General features: G+C 32.4%; 2 protein-coding genes across 4 annotated transcripts; one reads left to right on the top strand and one right to left on the bottom strand.

Annotated features, from left to right (window-relative positions):
• Nucleotides 1–3527: 3527 nt before the first annotated feature.
• On the bottom strand, nt 3528–13054 carry LOC148613518 (uncharacterized). The gene is made up of 12 exons (XM_088586858.1): nt 12951–13054; nt 11863–12006; nt 10911–10990; nt 10246–10317; nt 9320–9467; nt 8939–9085; nt 8474–8547; nt 7678–7749; nt 6379–6541; nt 5353–5456; nt 4994–5114; nt 3528–3832 (listed from the first exon to the last, which is right to left on the bottom strand). The coding sequence occupies exons 1-12, from the start codon at nt 13006–13008 to the stop codon at nt 3579–3581; spliced, it is 1437 nt and encodes a 478-aa protein (XP_088442984.1). The 5' UTR covers nt 13009–13054; the 3' UTR covers nt 3528–3578.
• Nucleotides 12458–16535, top strand: LOC148613517 (uncharacterized). Of its 3 annotated transcripts, none has more exons than XM_088586861.1 (2): nt 12458–12476; nt 15126–16535. In XM_088586861.1, exon 2 carries the CDS (start codon nt 15237–15239, stop codon nt 16233–16235), a length of 999 nt encoding a protein of 332 aa, XP_088442987.1. In that variant the 5' UTR covers nt 12458–12476; nt 15126–15236; the 3' UTR covers nt 16236–16535. The 3 variants fall into 3 exon arrangements, with proteins under 3 accessions (XP_088442987.1, XP_088442986.1, XP_088442985.1); XM_088586860.1 differs by lacking the exon at nt 12458–12476 and adding an exon at nt 14645–14746; XM_088586859.1 differs by lacking the exon at nt 12458–12476 and adding an exon at nt 14759–15030.
• Nucleotides 16536–17461: the final 926 nt, after the last annotated feature.

Here is a 17461-nt window from a genome sequence, read left to right as displayed (position 1 = left end):
TGCCACTCTGAGGATTGTGAGCTGACATATGTAGAATCATGCTGATATATAGTCCTCTGCAGGTTAAAGTTAAGGTAAAGTCCAGAGAAGCCATTGAATATTGTGAAATTAGCATAGAAGCCTATGGGAAGTGGAATTAGTGGTTTTTAGCCTAAAACAGGACCGCTTCCCAATACAACACAACAACATTAAAAGCGTGCAGTGGTGCAATTACTTCCTCCGAATTTCGGCAATGCACCAAACACAACCCCGTTTATATTTAAGAGTAATAATCTTATTTAAAACTGAGTACAGTAATATATAGAATTTTAAATTAACTCTCACCAATCTAAGACAATATCAGAAAAAAGCCAATAATTCGTGATATTTTCGGGACTTTTACCTTAAGCGAATAATTGAAGAATTGCATTAGATTTGTGGAAATGTTAAAAGATCAATGAAAGCCTTACATCCTTGCACGATGTTACGACATTTTTAGAACTCGTACATCACCCTTAAGACTAACTTTTGAGGTTACAAAAGTCATCATGACAACAGTTGAACGTTACTCTCAACACAAACATGGGTAATGGGTAGGTCATGTCGAAGTAATGTTATGGAGTGCACATTATTTTCTTTTCAAAAATGACTTAAGCAGTTTAGGCCTTTGTCATAGTTAAAACCTGTAGTAAATTATTAAAGGTATCATTATGTAGGGATTTTCATATCTGCCGAGTTATCGGCATGGACCCATAACTAAGCCAATATGAAAATCACTACGAAATAATACCATAATATCAATGACCCTTTTAAAGGAATGCCTTTGAAATAGGCTATTGTAAGGGTGAGAATTTCACACGACCTTACATAAAATGAAAATTAAACTTAATATTATTATTGTCATATTCTTCTCAATCGGTCAGAAATACAGATTAATTAAAAACAACTGCAATTACAATCAACAACAAAATAAAATCAAAACAACTTTTTAATCAGATTTTCATTTCTAATTTATTCAAATTGATTGCTTGAAAATAAAGTTATTATCTGAGATTTTATGCAGTCATTGACTTCGGCAGTATTATTGTTTCATTTCCATTCAAAATCACACGTATCTATAAGATTTGTTGAAGTTAAGTTTTCATTTATTTTTATTTTACGTTTGTCTATCACCTTGTATAAATCTACAGGACATCGAAAGAATAATATGCAGAATGTTTCAACTTTACGACTATTCTAGATATAATTGTCAAGGTTTCTAAAACGAATTCCAATGAACCTAACTTGGATATAATACGCACCAAACCACGCATTTGTGGTTTTTTTTTTTTTTTAAACAATGAACATGGGCAAAAGTTCTTGTTTTTCTTTTCCTAGACTGGCCTCTTTTGTAGATCTTAAATTGATTTTTGCCTGTCTTCTATTTACAAAAACACCAAAAACAGATGATTTTCACATTATAGAATAGTCGGAACTCCTTGTAAGTTATCCTTCATTTTTTATAAGATCGAATCATTTATACATAGTTATTTCCTATCGATTTGATTCTAAACACGACGTGTTCAAATAATTGAAATTATCTCCACAAATGTGAAGGATAATATGCAGATATTAATTGCATATGTTACTAAGCAACCTACTTATTTTTATCAAATTTTGTATTCATTTATTTAATTTTCTACTTCATTATCATTATTAATATTATTTTCATCATCATCATCATCAGCGATTAGATTGAAGTTGTGGTTGTATTTTACCACTTTTTAGTATCAATTTGCTGCACATCAAGGTATCTTTTTTTCCGTATTTTCAATGTAACATTTCTATAATTCTGTGTTATCTGTATTCTATGCTATATTTAGTATATTTCCTTCCTTTAAGTATTTATTATTTCATCATTTTGGAGAAATTGAAATTAAGATCCTCCCTAACTGGGACCCATTTGAAATATACTTTTTCCCAAAACAATATTCAAAATGAAAAGGACCTCTAATAATTACAGTTTAATAGATGAATAATTACCTAAGATCAGTATTTACGTACGTAGCATATTTTATTACATCATCTTTTAAATTTAAAGTGTTTTAGGGAATCTGAAAAGCTTTGTATCTCCAATTCAAGTGAGCAAAGGTGGTATTTAAAGATAAAAGCGAAATTTATAGAAAATACTATCGATATTGAAAATGTATTTATTCACACAAAGCATTGTGTCTCATACATAATACACGAATGTAGTAATTCATAAATTCAAAATAACACACAAACGTTATAAATAGTTACAATACCACAGGTACAAACAATACCAAATCCTCGGACAAAAACAACGCTCGAATCTAACCGAAAAACAGGAAGAACAAATCGTGCAAAAAAAGAATAGAGCAGCAGCGCTCCAGAGGAGTGACCAGTTTACCATCACCGTATCGCTGGTTTAATGTCGATTCCGTTGAAAAAAAGAGGAATTCAGATCTATGAAATATTGGGGTCGTTAATCACATTTGAAATGGACACTGAAAAGTAGTCAAAAATTTAGTGATGACCTTAGAAAGTTTTGAATGACGAATCCAACATTTACGCAACATGCCATTATTTTTATATTTATAATTCAAGCAAGTCGCTAATTCTGATCTACTACATAGATAACTGGTGTCGACAATATCTATAAAAAAATATGATGTTTATCAAATGTAAGTAGTCATTATATTATCTGTAAATTTGCTTTTGCAATAATTTTTTTAATGTCAAGATACCCGAGTTTCCCGGTTTTTTTTTTGTTTTTTGTTTTTTGTTGTTTTTTGTTCTTGTTTTTCTTTGTTATTTTTGTCTTTTGGGGTTTTTTTGTGGAAAAATGCCGTGTTGGGTAAAAATTATCATTCTTTAAACTACACATGTTGGATAGAAGTATAAGGAATAGATCAATCGACAGTTTGTATGCATAGACATAAATGAAGAGATTTTGATAAAAAAAAAATCCTCTGTTGTGTGAAATTTTTAAAAATCGACATCTATTTATGCCAGTATTTGTAATTTTTTTTCAGTTCGAATTTAGCAACTTAGAAAATGGTTTGGTAATACTCATTTGCTGACTCATTTCCTACTTTTCACTGCCCGTTCAATACAAATTTAACTCAAATATAAATGTATATGTATGATGACAATAAATTTGAGCATTAACGTTTCATTTGACTAAGCGTATGTTAAACTTACAAGCATATGTATACATTGTACGTAATCGTCTGTGTTTAAAGGCTTTTGTAGGAGTAATTAGATTCTACATTAACTTGTATTCAATTTATTTAACGACATCTCTTTTTTTTTTAATTCTCAATACTTAATATATAAATCACTCCATGTGATATTACTAGGATTAATATACTTATATGTAATCAATTAATACAAAAATCAAAATTATTATATTCCAGTTCATCATAGACATAACTAACCAACCTACATTGTATAATGTTCTCATTTCTCATGTTTTAAGTTGATGCCGTTCGTTTTTAGAATTTTTTAATAGACATTCGATAAAGGCTGTAACGAAAACACACACATGGAATGGTCAGTAGAGTAACTTTAATATTTTTCATAAATGCGCTTTAACATTAATGCGTGTCTATAGCACATAGAGGAAACAACGCTTTAGAACATTCCATGGGATATAAGTCGGGATGTCCTCTTCGGTCTCCTATATATGCACATTCGGGTACGTGTGTACTCAGTGAGAAGTGTGAGGAAGGCAAGTTATTGTCCAAACTAGTGTCTATTCGTGAGCCACTATGAGACCAAATCCAATGAGTTGTGAATCGATGTGATCCATACACATGGGTTTGTATTCCATCTGACCACAAATTAAGAGCTAAAGAGTAATACAAGAGCCGTTGAAATTCACAATTTAGTTCAATTGATAATTTTCAAAAATTCTCATCTATTCTATGCCAGTACTTTAAGAGTAAGAATCACTGTTATAGTTTTACCAAAACTATTATACCTGTCAGTATTTGGATTTTTAAAATATGTTACACAACAAATTATGTATTGATAATCCTTTGAAAGAGTTAAGGAAACTCAAAATAATATAGTTGCTTAAGGAGACATTGCATTCACTAGCTTTATTGTACTGTTTCTGACCTATTGCTTGCTCGTCATGATTTTGACCGGCAAATATAAACCCTAACCGATTTGAATATTGTACTAAGTCGTTTATTCCGGAAGTAATCGGACATGATTTTGAACACAAAAGAAAATGCAAAAAAATATCTATTAAGATGGGAAATTTATAAGTAGGCTTAACTTATCGTTAATTTATTATCGTTCAATGTAGGTAAAAAAAATATTGGGCGTAAATGTCAAGAAGTTTTTAAAGTTTCGGTAATCTTGAATGGCGGATAACATGGAATTATTTTGCTTATCAAAAGAAGATTGAATGAAAGCATGGATTCTTTTTAAACTGTTGAGAAATTAGCAAATGTCGAAAAGATAAAGCGACATAAACAATATGTTAATAAAATAACATTCTGTATTTTCTGCTACAGTATAAAGATAAACAAGATGCCATAAACGGTCATTGAGTATTAGCCGAACTAGATTTTTTAAAATTGAGCAGAAATAAGTTGTATCATTTCGTTGTTACTGGCGTAAAAACGTTTTCTCCCAAAAACAAACTAGTAGGGAAAAACAGTATCCTGAAAACCCAAAACTGGACTCGCCGCACGTGTTTCAAGTACAATATGAACTCGCACAATGTGTTTGTGTATTGTACACTAAACTGTATTATAACCAAAATTTCAGGGAACCAATGTCTTCAAGGAAAATGTAAATGCTTTAAAATTTCCCGAATTAAATCTGCTTAAGAATTCATCGCTGATGATGGCACCTTAAGAGTGTTAGCATTGGTATCCAACTTTCTCTGACTAGATATGAGACCAAAATAGAATACGACCGGATTCGGAAAACAAACATAACTATGTTGCTCATTAAAAAAACACCAATAAGTCAGTTATTTAATAGAGCAACTTACAAAGCAAGTTGTGCTGTGTATTTGAATGTAGGCCTTTGTCACGGAGATGTGAAACTGCGCGCTCCATATATGAGCTGGATGAAAATTCTGCAAGCTTTCCACACATGCTAGCACAGTATGCCTATATTATATAAATATATTTTTGTTAACACAAATTAATAACTTAGATTGATTTTTATTTAAAGTTGGAGAAAATAATTTATTGAACGTGAAGAACAACTCTTTGATTTTCCCAAATTATTACTTTCGTTGTACAGCGAAAACAGTAGTTACGTTTATTCATTGCTATGTGCTTAATTTAGCTAATCCATTTCCAGCAATAACTGACAAATAATATTTTATAGTTATAAATCTCAAACCTGTGAAGCATTCCATGACATAGCTTGTGTTCCAACAAAGTAGCAAGCATTATGGTACTGATATGAGTCTCTCGGGCACGAGTCTTTTGTAGTATAGCCACAGGCTAAAATAAAACAAATGCTTTCAGCATTAGCAATATATGTATTAGATTCTTGTTTAATTTCAATTGAGGGATAATCAGTTTATTCGGTAAAATTAAAAGGCAAAAGTAGATAAGTACAATAATCAGAAAAAGGGTTGCTGTAATTTATAACAATCGAGAGAAACAGAATATTTGCAATAATCAGAATAAGAAAATATACAGATGGTCGCAAATCTTATATTGCAACATGTGGAATACTGCGTGGATTAAGTTAAGATGGAAATTTTGCGAAAAGTTTTTCGCAAACTTGAAAAAATAACCCTAAATCCTATGTTAAGGTCACATTCACTTAAGATTTCCACATAACCATTTTATAAATGGTCAAAACTACCTCCTTCCCGTGGTCTGGGAATTCGTTCGTATAATTGTGTACACACGTTAGTTTCAAACTAGAAAAAAACTATTAACCATGCTCACTAACTTGATACCCCCACGTCTCCATTTAATAACATACACCTTTTGACCTCCATAAAGATTTGGATTTAAATCTAAATAGAAGGGTTACAAACGGAACGTGTTTTATAGGTTCTGTGAACGTTTCATTCAATTCCATTTACTGTTGTTGGTGGCGTGACGGATAAGAGACAGATTCCTAATATCATCATATTAATCAATGACAAAGTCCATGTTTTGCTACGTGAAACCCCCAAATTGATTCGGATCAAACCCTAAAAAAAGAAGGTGCACAATGAAAAAAAAACATAATTAAAATCTGTGAAAGTCTCATTCGATTCCCTTCACTGGTGTAGGAGAAAATAACGTATAAGAGAGGAGTCCCCCCTATTGCGTACGGACAGAAGAGTGGAAGGGTGGACAACCTTATCACTACATTGCTTTGCAAATGGGGGTATATTAAGTTCATAATTATAATTGAAAGGCTTACAACGAGTTGTTGTTCTTATCGTTGTTGTTGTTGCCGCTGTTGAAGTCGTTGTTATGATTCTGTTATCATTGCAAAGGTCATATCCACAACAACCACCTTTTAATTGTAATTGTTGTCGCTTTCCAAAACCATTCGATGGTGAGATTTTAAATCTACTACAAATCTATCAAATATAGCATTCTACATGTGTAATTTTAAGTTTGCTATATAAGGAACTATATGCTTGGCACCTCATTATTATTAGTCATATTCTGTCTTTTCATGCCACAACTCATACGTTACACAAGAGCTTGCCGAAATGCGATTGTTTTACCGAGGTAGACATACACTTAGGTTTCAAGAGCAGAGTTATTTTTCTACAAGATTAAAGTAATCATTACAAAAGATTTAAGTACACCATCAATAACTAATGGTAACAGATCGTTATGGTGTATCCATTCTTGCTCCAAATTTTATTTGGAGATCGGCATTGTCATTTACTTTTACTACCATGTACTTGTTATTTTGGTTATTTTATTTTTTTTATCTAGGCGTCATTCCTGGATAATGTTTTTTCAGTACCGTTCCAAGAGTAATCATGTGAACCAAGGTTCTAGCGGAAATCAAAAGAAAGCACTCCTGCTAATACATACAAAGTAACAAAAGCAAATGAGCAACACCACTAAAAAAAATATAAATGTCATTGTTTTATATGTATATAGAAGGGTCTGACATCTATGGCAAGATTAATCCTACGAGGAGGAATGACCCGGCCAGCGAAAGCTATATTTTTTATATAGCCTAGCTGGCCGAGTGGTCTAGGGCGCTGGACTTAGTGCAGATGGTGTTGCCATATATGTCACAGCGGTACGAGTTCGAGTCCCGCGGAGGGAACGACAAAAAAATTGCAAATTTGACAGTTCTAACATCGTTGGGAATTTTTCAGACCCTTCTATAAGTTTACGTTATCTTCCCTGTATCAATTTGATCCGATGGAGCAGTGTAGTGAATAGAGTCGTCACATTCTGAGACGTTATATATATATATATTAAGCACAACTATGACACGAGAAAGACCATTCACAAAACAAAAAAAAATGTACTCGTTTAAAAAAGACTGGTGTCACTGGACGGATATTATTTTTATTTTTACTATTATCTTTTTTAATATAGGAGTTTATATACACAGGCTGTACTTGTTTGCATTTTTTCTTATGTATTACCCTACTCTAGTCAAATACAAGAAAATAAAGTTAAATGCCTGATCTATTATGTCTTTTTACTTCCAGGAACATATAGAATTACATTATATTTTTCTTACAGATTTGTCCATACAGCCAAGTCTAAACACGGGACGTAGATCATAACTTAGAGTTTCTAAGGTGAAACATTGCTGAAATAAAGAAATTATTATATTGTGGGAGTTGATAATTTGCTGTAGTTGTTGAAAGAATACATTTACACGTAACGAAGTGTCATTGAAATGCATTAAATCTCGATTCAAAGCTTTATTATACAAATCAATATCGAAATAATCTCCTGAAATGTTGAGGTGCAAAGTAAGCTTGTTTAGACTTCTTCATAATATACTCTGGGAAAACGTTTCACTAATGAAATAAACCTACCATTGGCTTCACAAATCAATACAACGTGATGTCTCTGTTCTAAAGGTGATATTATTTTACTCAGGTTATTGTAAAGTCTGAAAAGTAATGTTTACAAGCTCTACCTCTCAAAGCATCCTTTTTTCAGATTCCATTTTATTACCCACAGAATTTATATGCATGTATGTGTAGTAATTGACGATTTGAATAAAACCTTATTACATTTTTTCGGGGACCGTTAACTCGATATTTTAATTATATCTTGTTTCGGAATAAGAAGCTAATGGAGCAGAGTACATTTGGTAGCTCGCGAATGCTTCGAGATACATAGTCTGATGTTGTTTGATATATCATTTATATTGAACGAACATATGATTTAAGGACTAGCAAATGCATTCTATCAAAGACTATTTTGCACAGTTCTGTAAAGGGTCGAGGATAGCTAACGGGTTAACGAGGAAACATTACTTCTCATTACAATTCCAATATAAGATTAATCATGCAAAATCATACCTTACCACCGTTACATGCTGCTGTGGTGTGACAGTCCTCTACTCTGTCTATATCGATACAAGTACTGCATCTAACTAGAGATAGATAGGGATATGGATTACAAATATACATCTGCATTCAATATCTGAACTTTACACATTGTCTAAAAATTATGCTTGGCCAAAGTATCATAGACCGAGCATTTAAAATTATTTTTAGTTTCATCGTTGAAAATCGAATTAAAGTGTAATGAATTTGTTCATGGGTTAGACTACTGTTACTTATATTTACTTTACTGCGATAGAATCTAAATCATGGGTTAAATTATTGTGTACAAAAACAAAAATATTGCGTTGGATAAGAATTCTTGAATAAATAAGATATCTCGATAAACATTTCAAATTTTATTTGTAATGGTTCTTAACTCATAATGCATATTTTGCAAGTGTTTTATGAAAAACGTGTTAGTATAAAAATCCTACTCACAACACTTTTTACACATTCTGGGACACAATTTCTCTGCTGCACAGGGTTGGTCTATACAAAAATTAGGCTTAATTGATGCAATACGCTGACAATCCGCATCATGGAGGTCTTGGCAGTCATTAATGAGTGGTTGCATTGTTGTATTGCCTAAAATTCCAGGGTTGAGTTGTTCAAATAAAGATGTTCAAGAAATATTAAGAGCTTCTATACTTTATGCATATTTTAACTTTAGACTTTCGATAATATCACCTGAATTCACAACAAATTTGTAATTGCGATTTACTGCTTTTAATGTTAAATGTAATTGACACCTTGTTAATAATAGAGTACCCTTTCAAAGTCACAGTTTACAAATCGGCGAAATCAACCCTCAACCTTTACCTTTAACTGTGTGTGTGACTGGGCGGTGTTTTGTCTTCTCGAATGCTATTTCTTCCGGTGTCAAATCATTACAGTTGTCATATGAACAACACGTGGCTTCTACACGAAGTGAACGTTTACGGCTACTTCCAAAATAACTCTTGCAAAGCTTTGAACAGACGATGAAAATCATGCTTTTAGATGTAACATTAAGTTTATGTAGCACTCCAGATAAGAATCATGTAAAATGTGATCCTACATATTTTTATTTTTGATATTTTGTTTAAAATGTTATAATAAACGTGCAGAATTAACATGTGGCTTTTCCAAAAATATATAAAATGTACTGTTTAATTCAAAATTAACGGAGATAACTCTGTAAATGACAATGAAGTACAATAGAAACTGCCAGATTTTCGATGTGGATTATCTCCTAAGAGCAGACTGATTAGAATGAAAAGTAATACTTTTCAACTATATAGACCTGTAAGGCAACTTAAAAACAAAAATCAAAATGTGTGTCCTTTTTTTGGCTTTATCACATATTACATAATTTGCATGATTCTTACTTATAACATTCGTATAATAGAAATGTTTATAACATCGCAAAATGGTAGTCAACACAGGAAACACTAAAAATAAATACTGAAAATACATAATGATTTTAATATTCTACCGAAAGATAAGCATGCAACGAAAGCTTTTTGGGGACAAGAGACAAGATGTTTAAAATTTCACTTTGAGACCAAAATGGTTGTATAAAACACATTTTAATGAACATTGCCAAGATAACAAATTAACGTTTTAAATTAGTATTTCTGGAAAAACCAGAATAAGTTTATTATTATACCAAGTGCCATCACTTTGACATTTGTAATAATGCCATACAACTTATTTAATAAAACTGGTATCCACATATAATTAGGTTATCCCTTTGTTGCACTTACATCCTTCGTGGCACACCCAAGTTTGTAGATTTCCCTGAAGTCATCTGCGAATGATTGTGTAGTGAAACAGTTCTGAAAGTATGATGGCAATTGAATGGTCAGGCAAAAACAAAGTATATAGAAAAACCACCCACTATACAGGAAACAAGCAAAAACACACATTGGAATTAAAGTAAATGAACAAAATAGATTGAAACAGGCGACCAGGTACACGACTATTAACAGTTAGTAAAAGGATGTGGTTCTTATTGAGAAATCTACTTTTGAAAAGAAAATTCTGTAATAGACATATAATTCGGCAAGGCAGGGCTTGGAGTAGAATTTCATCGCAGAAGTGTATACTAAGCATGTCCATAGACTATCCAGCGGTATATACTTACCATGCAACGAGAAATAAAACAAAAATTCTTAATTCTCAATATTAACCTACAAATGTATGCAAAGTACTCAAAAATTACCAATGTAACCTTTCATTCTTAATTCGAAAACAAAAAAAAATATACTTCATGGAGTCGACACGGTCTGCTAACCTTCACCAAAATACCACTATACTTAAATTAGTTAAATGTGAAATCGAAATTTAGTTTTTTGGTTTTGTTGTTTTTTTTTTTTTTTGGTACCAACGTGTCAACTTTTTCCACTCCGCACTTTAGTTATGAACTCACGTGATCTGGAGAAGGACATTCGGTTATAGTTGTGCAGTTTTTTGGATTGTCAATTTCATGACACTCATAACACTTCATCGCTAAAAATTAAATGTTAAACATGGAATTAACCCATCCCGACTAAATGTATATCAATCTCCTTTAACAATACATAAAAACAAATGGCATTATAGATTTTTTTCTGGCTTTCAAGCAAAATATCTCTGCAGAAATTAAATAAATGGCACTGGCAGTTTAAAGTACCCCTCTCTCGGAGTTAAAGGTAGCTTTTGGTAGGGATGTAAAGTTTCTGATCAGTGATGTCCCCAGACAGATGTGTTAAACTTTGATCTCAGATTTATGATACAAAAACATCTGGACAAATATTTTTTTTTCGTAAATATTAACAAAAATGAAAAGTTCATAAAATACATACATGTATATTAAACAAAATAGAAATAGATAGATTAAAAAGAATACAAAAAAATGTAATTAACGGAAATTTTGGTATACATACGAATATAAGCAAACAAAGATCTCATGAAATAAAGATATTTGTTGCTCCATTCAGAACAAGAAAGGGACACTTAAAGATCTGGCAGCAAGAATGTAATATTACAGTTACTGTTCTAACAATTGAAATTAAGATTTCAGGCTTGAAATTGCGAGTACAAGTAACTTGATGAATAGGATACACATGTAAAATATTCCTAGTCCCCTAACAGTGGTTTGTTACCGAAATTTGATGTTTTGTCCTTTTCATGGCCTCAAAATTGCACTGGTATTGTAAGAGTATACATGGATGAATTACTTTTTTTTTTATCATTTTTTAAAAATTTTGTATGTAATATATATATTTTTTCTTCTGGTTTTTGTTTACAGCGACGAACAGGACTAGTGTAACAAATCAACACGTACATGTGGTATTCATGCAGAAGAAAAACAAATCTTGAAAAAGGTGTTCCATACATACGACAAAGTCCACAGCTTCTCTTACAAAGCTTGGATAAACAGGAGTCCTTGCAGAAGTCTTCTCCATACAACTGTATGATGTGTGCGCACGTTGCTTCCTCTATGTCTTCACATCCGGATACGACAGTGACGGTGACGAGGAGAACTGTAACAAATAATTTGATTCAGTGATATGTAGCACCGATTAGACGTGATTTAAAGTTTCTTGATATCAATATTTTTTACAGAAATTTGTATTGCCGAAGAAGTATGTTAAAGTACTTGCAACATCGGTGTACACTGCGCATGAACTGGCTATAAAGCGGGATTGAACTTTGTACCCAATACTCCTACGGTCTACCAAGCGAGCATACTCTTATACAGTACGAACGTAGAACTCATGGTGTAACAGATTGATCGGTTTACACTTCCTGCTGTTAACAAGCATGAGTCTCTAGTTATAAGATCGGGTTATAATCCATGAAATAAATAAACAGAATACTTTACTATAGTATATGCAATAACGGTAATTAAGGTGAGATAAAAAAAATTCGAACATTATAAAGCTACAGTAGCTTTAAACAGCATATAGGAAATCTTTTGGATTGGGAACAGGGAATTGAGTATCGGGGAAAGGTTTGTAATGATTGTTAGATTGTGATATTTATGTTCAACAGTATTTAATTATTGCCTGTATTAGAATGGGATATTCTTAAATAAGGAAACAGTGATCTATTTATCACAAAGTCTTTATATATTTGTTAATATATTAAGTTAATTGTGCAATTATTTGAACATTTGAATTCGGATTCTACGAAGAATTTTGTTATATTTGGGAAATGGGAAATGGTGTTATGATGGTTGTAATGAGAAGTTGGAGTATTCCAAGAGTATATCGGCATAATATTGTTCTAGCATGTAATGACAGAACTGATCTAAAATATCATTCTTAAATGCATTTATTATAACCATTCAAGCTGTGCTTTTTGTCTTCTTAATTATCATTTCATTTTTCTTGCCCTAACCTGAAATCAAGGCGTGCCTTTTTCTTCACATTTTGAGATGATACATGTTAATGTGTCTAATTGTCAGGCTATAACCATGACTTACCTGCTTTCAGTATAAGCCACATATTTTCTCGGTGGTAACGATAAGAAGATCGTGACATGTAAATGTAATTCAATGCGCTACAATAAAAGTCATCACAGGTGAACCATTGTAAATTGATCATTTGAAGTAGTCCATAGAGCTTTACCTGTCCGTTTGTTCGTCTCAAATATTGTACTCCCCTCCCTTTCGGTTTGTTCTTAAGTCCTAAAAATCAGCACAATAATATTACAGGTAATTGGAGTGAAATATACAAGTATTAGTTTTGAGGCACCACAGAGAAACCGTTGGAGAGGTGATGGGGCAGTTGACCAAAAATGCAAAATGACCGTAAAAAATTAGCCATAAGAGGCATTGGACAATGCCCATTATTTTGTGTAAAAATAATGCATTTCCAATTTTATTGGGCTATTGTATTGTTTTAAATCATCTATTTTATAGAATTATAGGTCATTAATCTAATATGAGAATTTTGCTATAATCGCGATAGAGAAAGTACACACATTAACTTGCTTCCTCCCATTTAATACGATTTTTAACTTCGTGTGAGCTATTCAGACTCAATAGTCATAAATGCGCATCACTTCGCATCCGTTGCATGCAGTATAAAATAAGGCTATTTAATACCACAGGAAAATTTAGAATCGACAGTAAAAAGTTTGACCGATTATGAAACGAATAGGGACGTTACTATGAATCAAAGCTTCGTAATTGTAATTTAGCTTTGAAGATTTTATGTAAGATATTTTTGAGTTTAAATATATGTTTAAATGGTATGAACAAAACATTTGAACAGGTTCCTCCGTTTAATAGAAAAATATTGATCAAGTAAATCGTTAATTCTTTGGTATATATTATTATATTATTTACTTTAATGCTATTTGGGCTGCTGTAAATATTGAAATGTGTCCTCCGTGATAAATTAGATTTTAAAGTTTACACAGTTTTTATCCCTTTTGTAATAGAGATATTCAATTTAGTTTGCCTGTCAGTTGTGGAATACATGTAAGACGTATTCAACAATCTACACATGTCAATGGATTTAAAGTTCAATAAGTATAATTCATTTGATTCAGCTATGTGGTAAAACATTAAAATCAATCCGACATGCATGAAATTGATTCCGATATAAAGGCGAGGAATAAGGTTTCTGGTGGACTGCAATTGTCGAATTACATTTAAAGATTCGTAGGTAAAGATTCGACAGTTAAATTACGAAGGAAAACAAGTTTTTTTTCAATTAAGACAAAGTGAAAATTCACGGGCTTTCATACATGTAATCATTTTATTATTACATGTACCATATGTACATACACGTAAAAAAGAACTACGTGCACGCTGGTGTCATTGGTTTATTTTCTTGTACAGTATGCTTGAAATTGATTTTTTTCTACCACATAAGGTTTTCCGTTTTGAATGTCAATGACGTAAAGCCGTGCGAATATAGATTCACACCTTGAAAATATAACCGAACTGGAATAAAACATTCCACTACGTTTACTTGGTCAATTAGCTTCCAGTACTGAAAACTGAAATTTACCCCAGATTTGCTATTTGTATATCAAACATGAAAATAAGAAAACTGATTTTTTATGAGCTATATTCATTCCTAGCGTCTATTTCACCTCAACATCTCAAATCTGCGCATATTGAAGCGATGAACAAATATCCCTTTAACGTGTGGATAAATGCGAACATACCGCCTCTGACAAGTACAATATTTTAATGTTTGTTTTTGTAGAGATATCTGTCGGGTATCGATTTATTAAGAACAATTTCTTCATAACGGACCCTCGAAAGTAAGCAGTTATGATTATTTAATCATGTTGGTAGTTTATGACACCTGGGGAACGAGTGAGAATAACAAATATTTCACAATGGAGATATATATTTAATTACATATACAAGAAAATAGGGACTTATATATCATACTACGGTAAACTGTTATATACCAGACGTTAATTGAAGAGCGATTACTATTAAACTAGCAACCGTATTGAAAATTTTAAAATCGAAGTAAATTTGAGTATTAAAAGGTGACTGTTACATAGACTTTATACAAAGAAACTGTTCACGGTACATTGTAAGTATATGTTTGTGAATAGTGGAAAATTATTGATTTCATGTTCAATTGGAGTTTAAATTTCTTAAAGTTATAATTTATTTATTATAATGCAGAAAAGTTGGGGAAGAAGTGTCGATATCTATGGATTTACAGCTTATTAGATGTTTGTTTAGAATCTACAACTTCATAAAATGAGAGGTGATATTGTTTGAGGATAGTTAACAATGGCTATACCAATGGACAAGGAGAGTCATAAAAGGAAAGAAAAATCATCGGGTTCTAAGTACCGCTTGGACGATAGTGAACGAAAGTTACCTAGACCTGTGGTATTTTGGAGCGACAATGAAAAAGATGCTTTCAGAAGAAATAAAGTGGTCCAAACGAGGTATTATATGCTACTAGATGACATTGAAACACAGCAAAAATCTTCCGAGAAAAGCATTCGACACGAGGCTCATAAGTTTCGGCGACGTTACAAAGCCGACACTGTGTGTACCAGTGATTCTAGTTCAACTTATGGATTGTATGAAGTAACTAGTATACCAGATAACAATATTGAGAAAGATAAAAAGAAAAGTGACTCTTGCTCCGAATCTAGCTTCGATTCCGGTTCAGATTCTGAGAGTAATCACGGATCATGGACAGAAGTTCCGAAGAAAGGCGTTATAACAAATATCCGCAAAGCAAACGTAAAATTTTCTACGTCCAATGACGTCATTCCAACTGATAATGACCGTTTAATTGAAAAAGTTCAAGAATCAACTGAACTCCGGAACCAAATGTGGATTCGAAGCCAGTCGGCAATCCAAAGAAGAGACAAGACAGCATATTCAGATGGAAGTTATAGAGTCAAAAGTGCGATAATGACAAAAACACAATTTTCCACAGGAAATAAAAGTCGTCCAGCTTCTTGTAAATCCAGAAGTTCTCTCAATAGTGACCGGAAAACAAAACAAAGTGTTAAGCCCAATTCTATATTTTTTGACAGGTCACAAGCGGCTTATCAGCTTCGGAAAGATCTGCAGACGCTAGCAAAGAATAGAAAGAATGGAGTGGTCAAAGTGGCTTACACAATGCAGGATGCAATTCGAGACGAACGTGATAGACTGACAGAAAGTACGAAAAAAGTAGCAGAGTACATTCAAAAACTTGAAATAGATAAACAAAGCAGGAAAATTGATGAATGGACTAGTAAAACGATCGAACCGGTCTTTACTGTATGAATATTATGCAGAAGTAGATCCAGAAATTTTGGAGGGGGGAAGGGTTCAGGCTTAAATTTTTCTAATTATGTCCAAATTTTGTACGAAATTGACAAAATTATAAAAAGGGGGTTTGAACTCCCGGACCCCTCCTCCGGATCAACCACTGATATACCTTAGCTACGCAATCGCTATTAGAAATACACCCGACCATTGCTACACGATATATTGCCCTCAACACAGACACTACATATCTCAAGAAGTGTAAGTCATTTACTTTTAGGTTTCGTTCTCAGTCAAATAAAATGTGTTCATATCTGATTTGCCTATTTTCTGTATGACTCAAGACATACTATAAAATTTCCCTGGTATATAAAGTTTTCTTCAGCACCATACTTATACATGACAAGCTCATTTTTTAACAAATGTGTTTATCTAGAGTTGTCTTAAAGCATGAACACGTATCTAGTTATCTATTCAGTTGACAAAATTTTTGCTTTTCCTATTTCTTTTTTTTTTCTTTTTTTTTTTGTTTCGTATTTTTTTGTTGTTGTTGTTTTGTTTTGTTTTTTTGTTTTGTTCTAATGAGTTTTGTTATACGGACTTTCCATTTGACTATTCTTTAGACTACTGCCTTGATTTTATCAGTTTGCTAACTTTGTTATAAGCCTTCATTGAACATTGTAGACCCTTGTGTGGTGAGTTGGTGAGCATGCCAAATATACACTTTCGCGAGGTAGGGCTTTGGTAGAACAAACGAATTTGCCATGGTAATACAGCCAACAATATCGACTGCTAGCATTCATGGTGGTACAGTTCTTACTATAAATCATAAACATTTCAACTGTTTTAAACACAACACGTTTTTATTATTGAGGGTTAAATGTACAAGGCCGTTACCCTGCGTCATAATGGGTAACTGAAGTTTTATAATATGAAATTACACAATACAGATATTAATGAAATTATATAATTGTTTAATCAAAATGGACCTCCTCGGATAGAGAACACTTTAATACAAACAGCACATGTTAAATATATTTGATTTATTAAATGGTTACCAGACAGGTATACTTGAACAATTAGATTTTCATAGCAGTAGTATCCTTTATATCATCTAGATGAACACCACTGGTCTCAAGCTCGTTTCAGTGCTTACGAAAGCTGTAATAGTTTCTTTTTGTTAGAAAAGCATACACATGTAGTTTTGCATGACTGTGTCGAAAATTATAAGTTCCCAGTTTATG

Source organism: Perna viridis, chromosome 6, assembly GCF_037379345.1.
Source record: "Perna viridis isolate PV_CMFRI_1.1 ecotype Kerala chromosome 6, ASM3737934v1, whole genome shotgun sequence".
Classification (NCBI taxonomy): Eukaryota; Metazoa; Mollusca; class Bivalvia; order Mytilida; family Mytilidae; genus Perna; species Perna viridis.
This window is presented reverse-complemented; position numbering and strand designations above follow the sequence as displayed.

Bases quoted from the DNA above. Each gene is read 5' to 3' on its own strand.
- LOC148613518 (XM_088586858.1), bottom strand. From the start codon at position 13,008: ATGTCACGATCTTCTTATCGTTACCACCGAGAAAATATGTGGCTTATA. The intron at 12,007-12,950 runs GTAAGTCATGGT...TATTTGTTACAG, and splicing joins GTGGCTTATACTGAAAGCAG to TTCTCCTCGTCACCGTCACT. The intron at 10,991-11,862 runs GTATGTATGGAA...TTTAATTTTTAG, and splicing joins GAGAAGCTGTGGACTTTGTC to CGATGAAGTGTTATGAGTGT.
- LOC148613517 (XM_088586861.1), top strand. From the start codon at position 15,237: ATGGCTATACCAATGGACAAGGAGAGTCATAAAAGGAAAGAAAAATCA.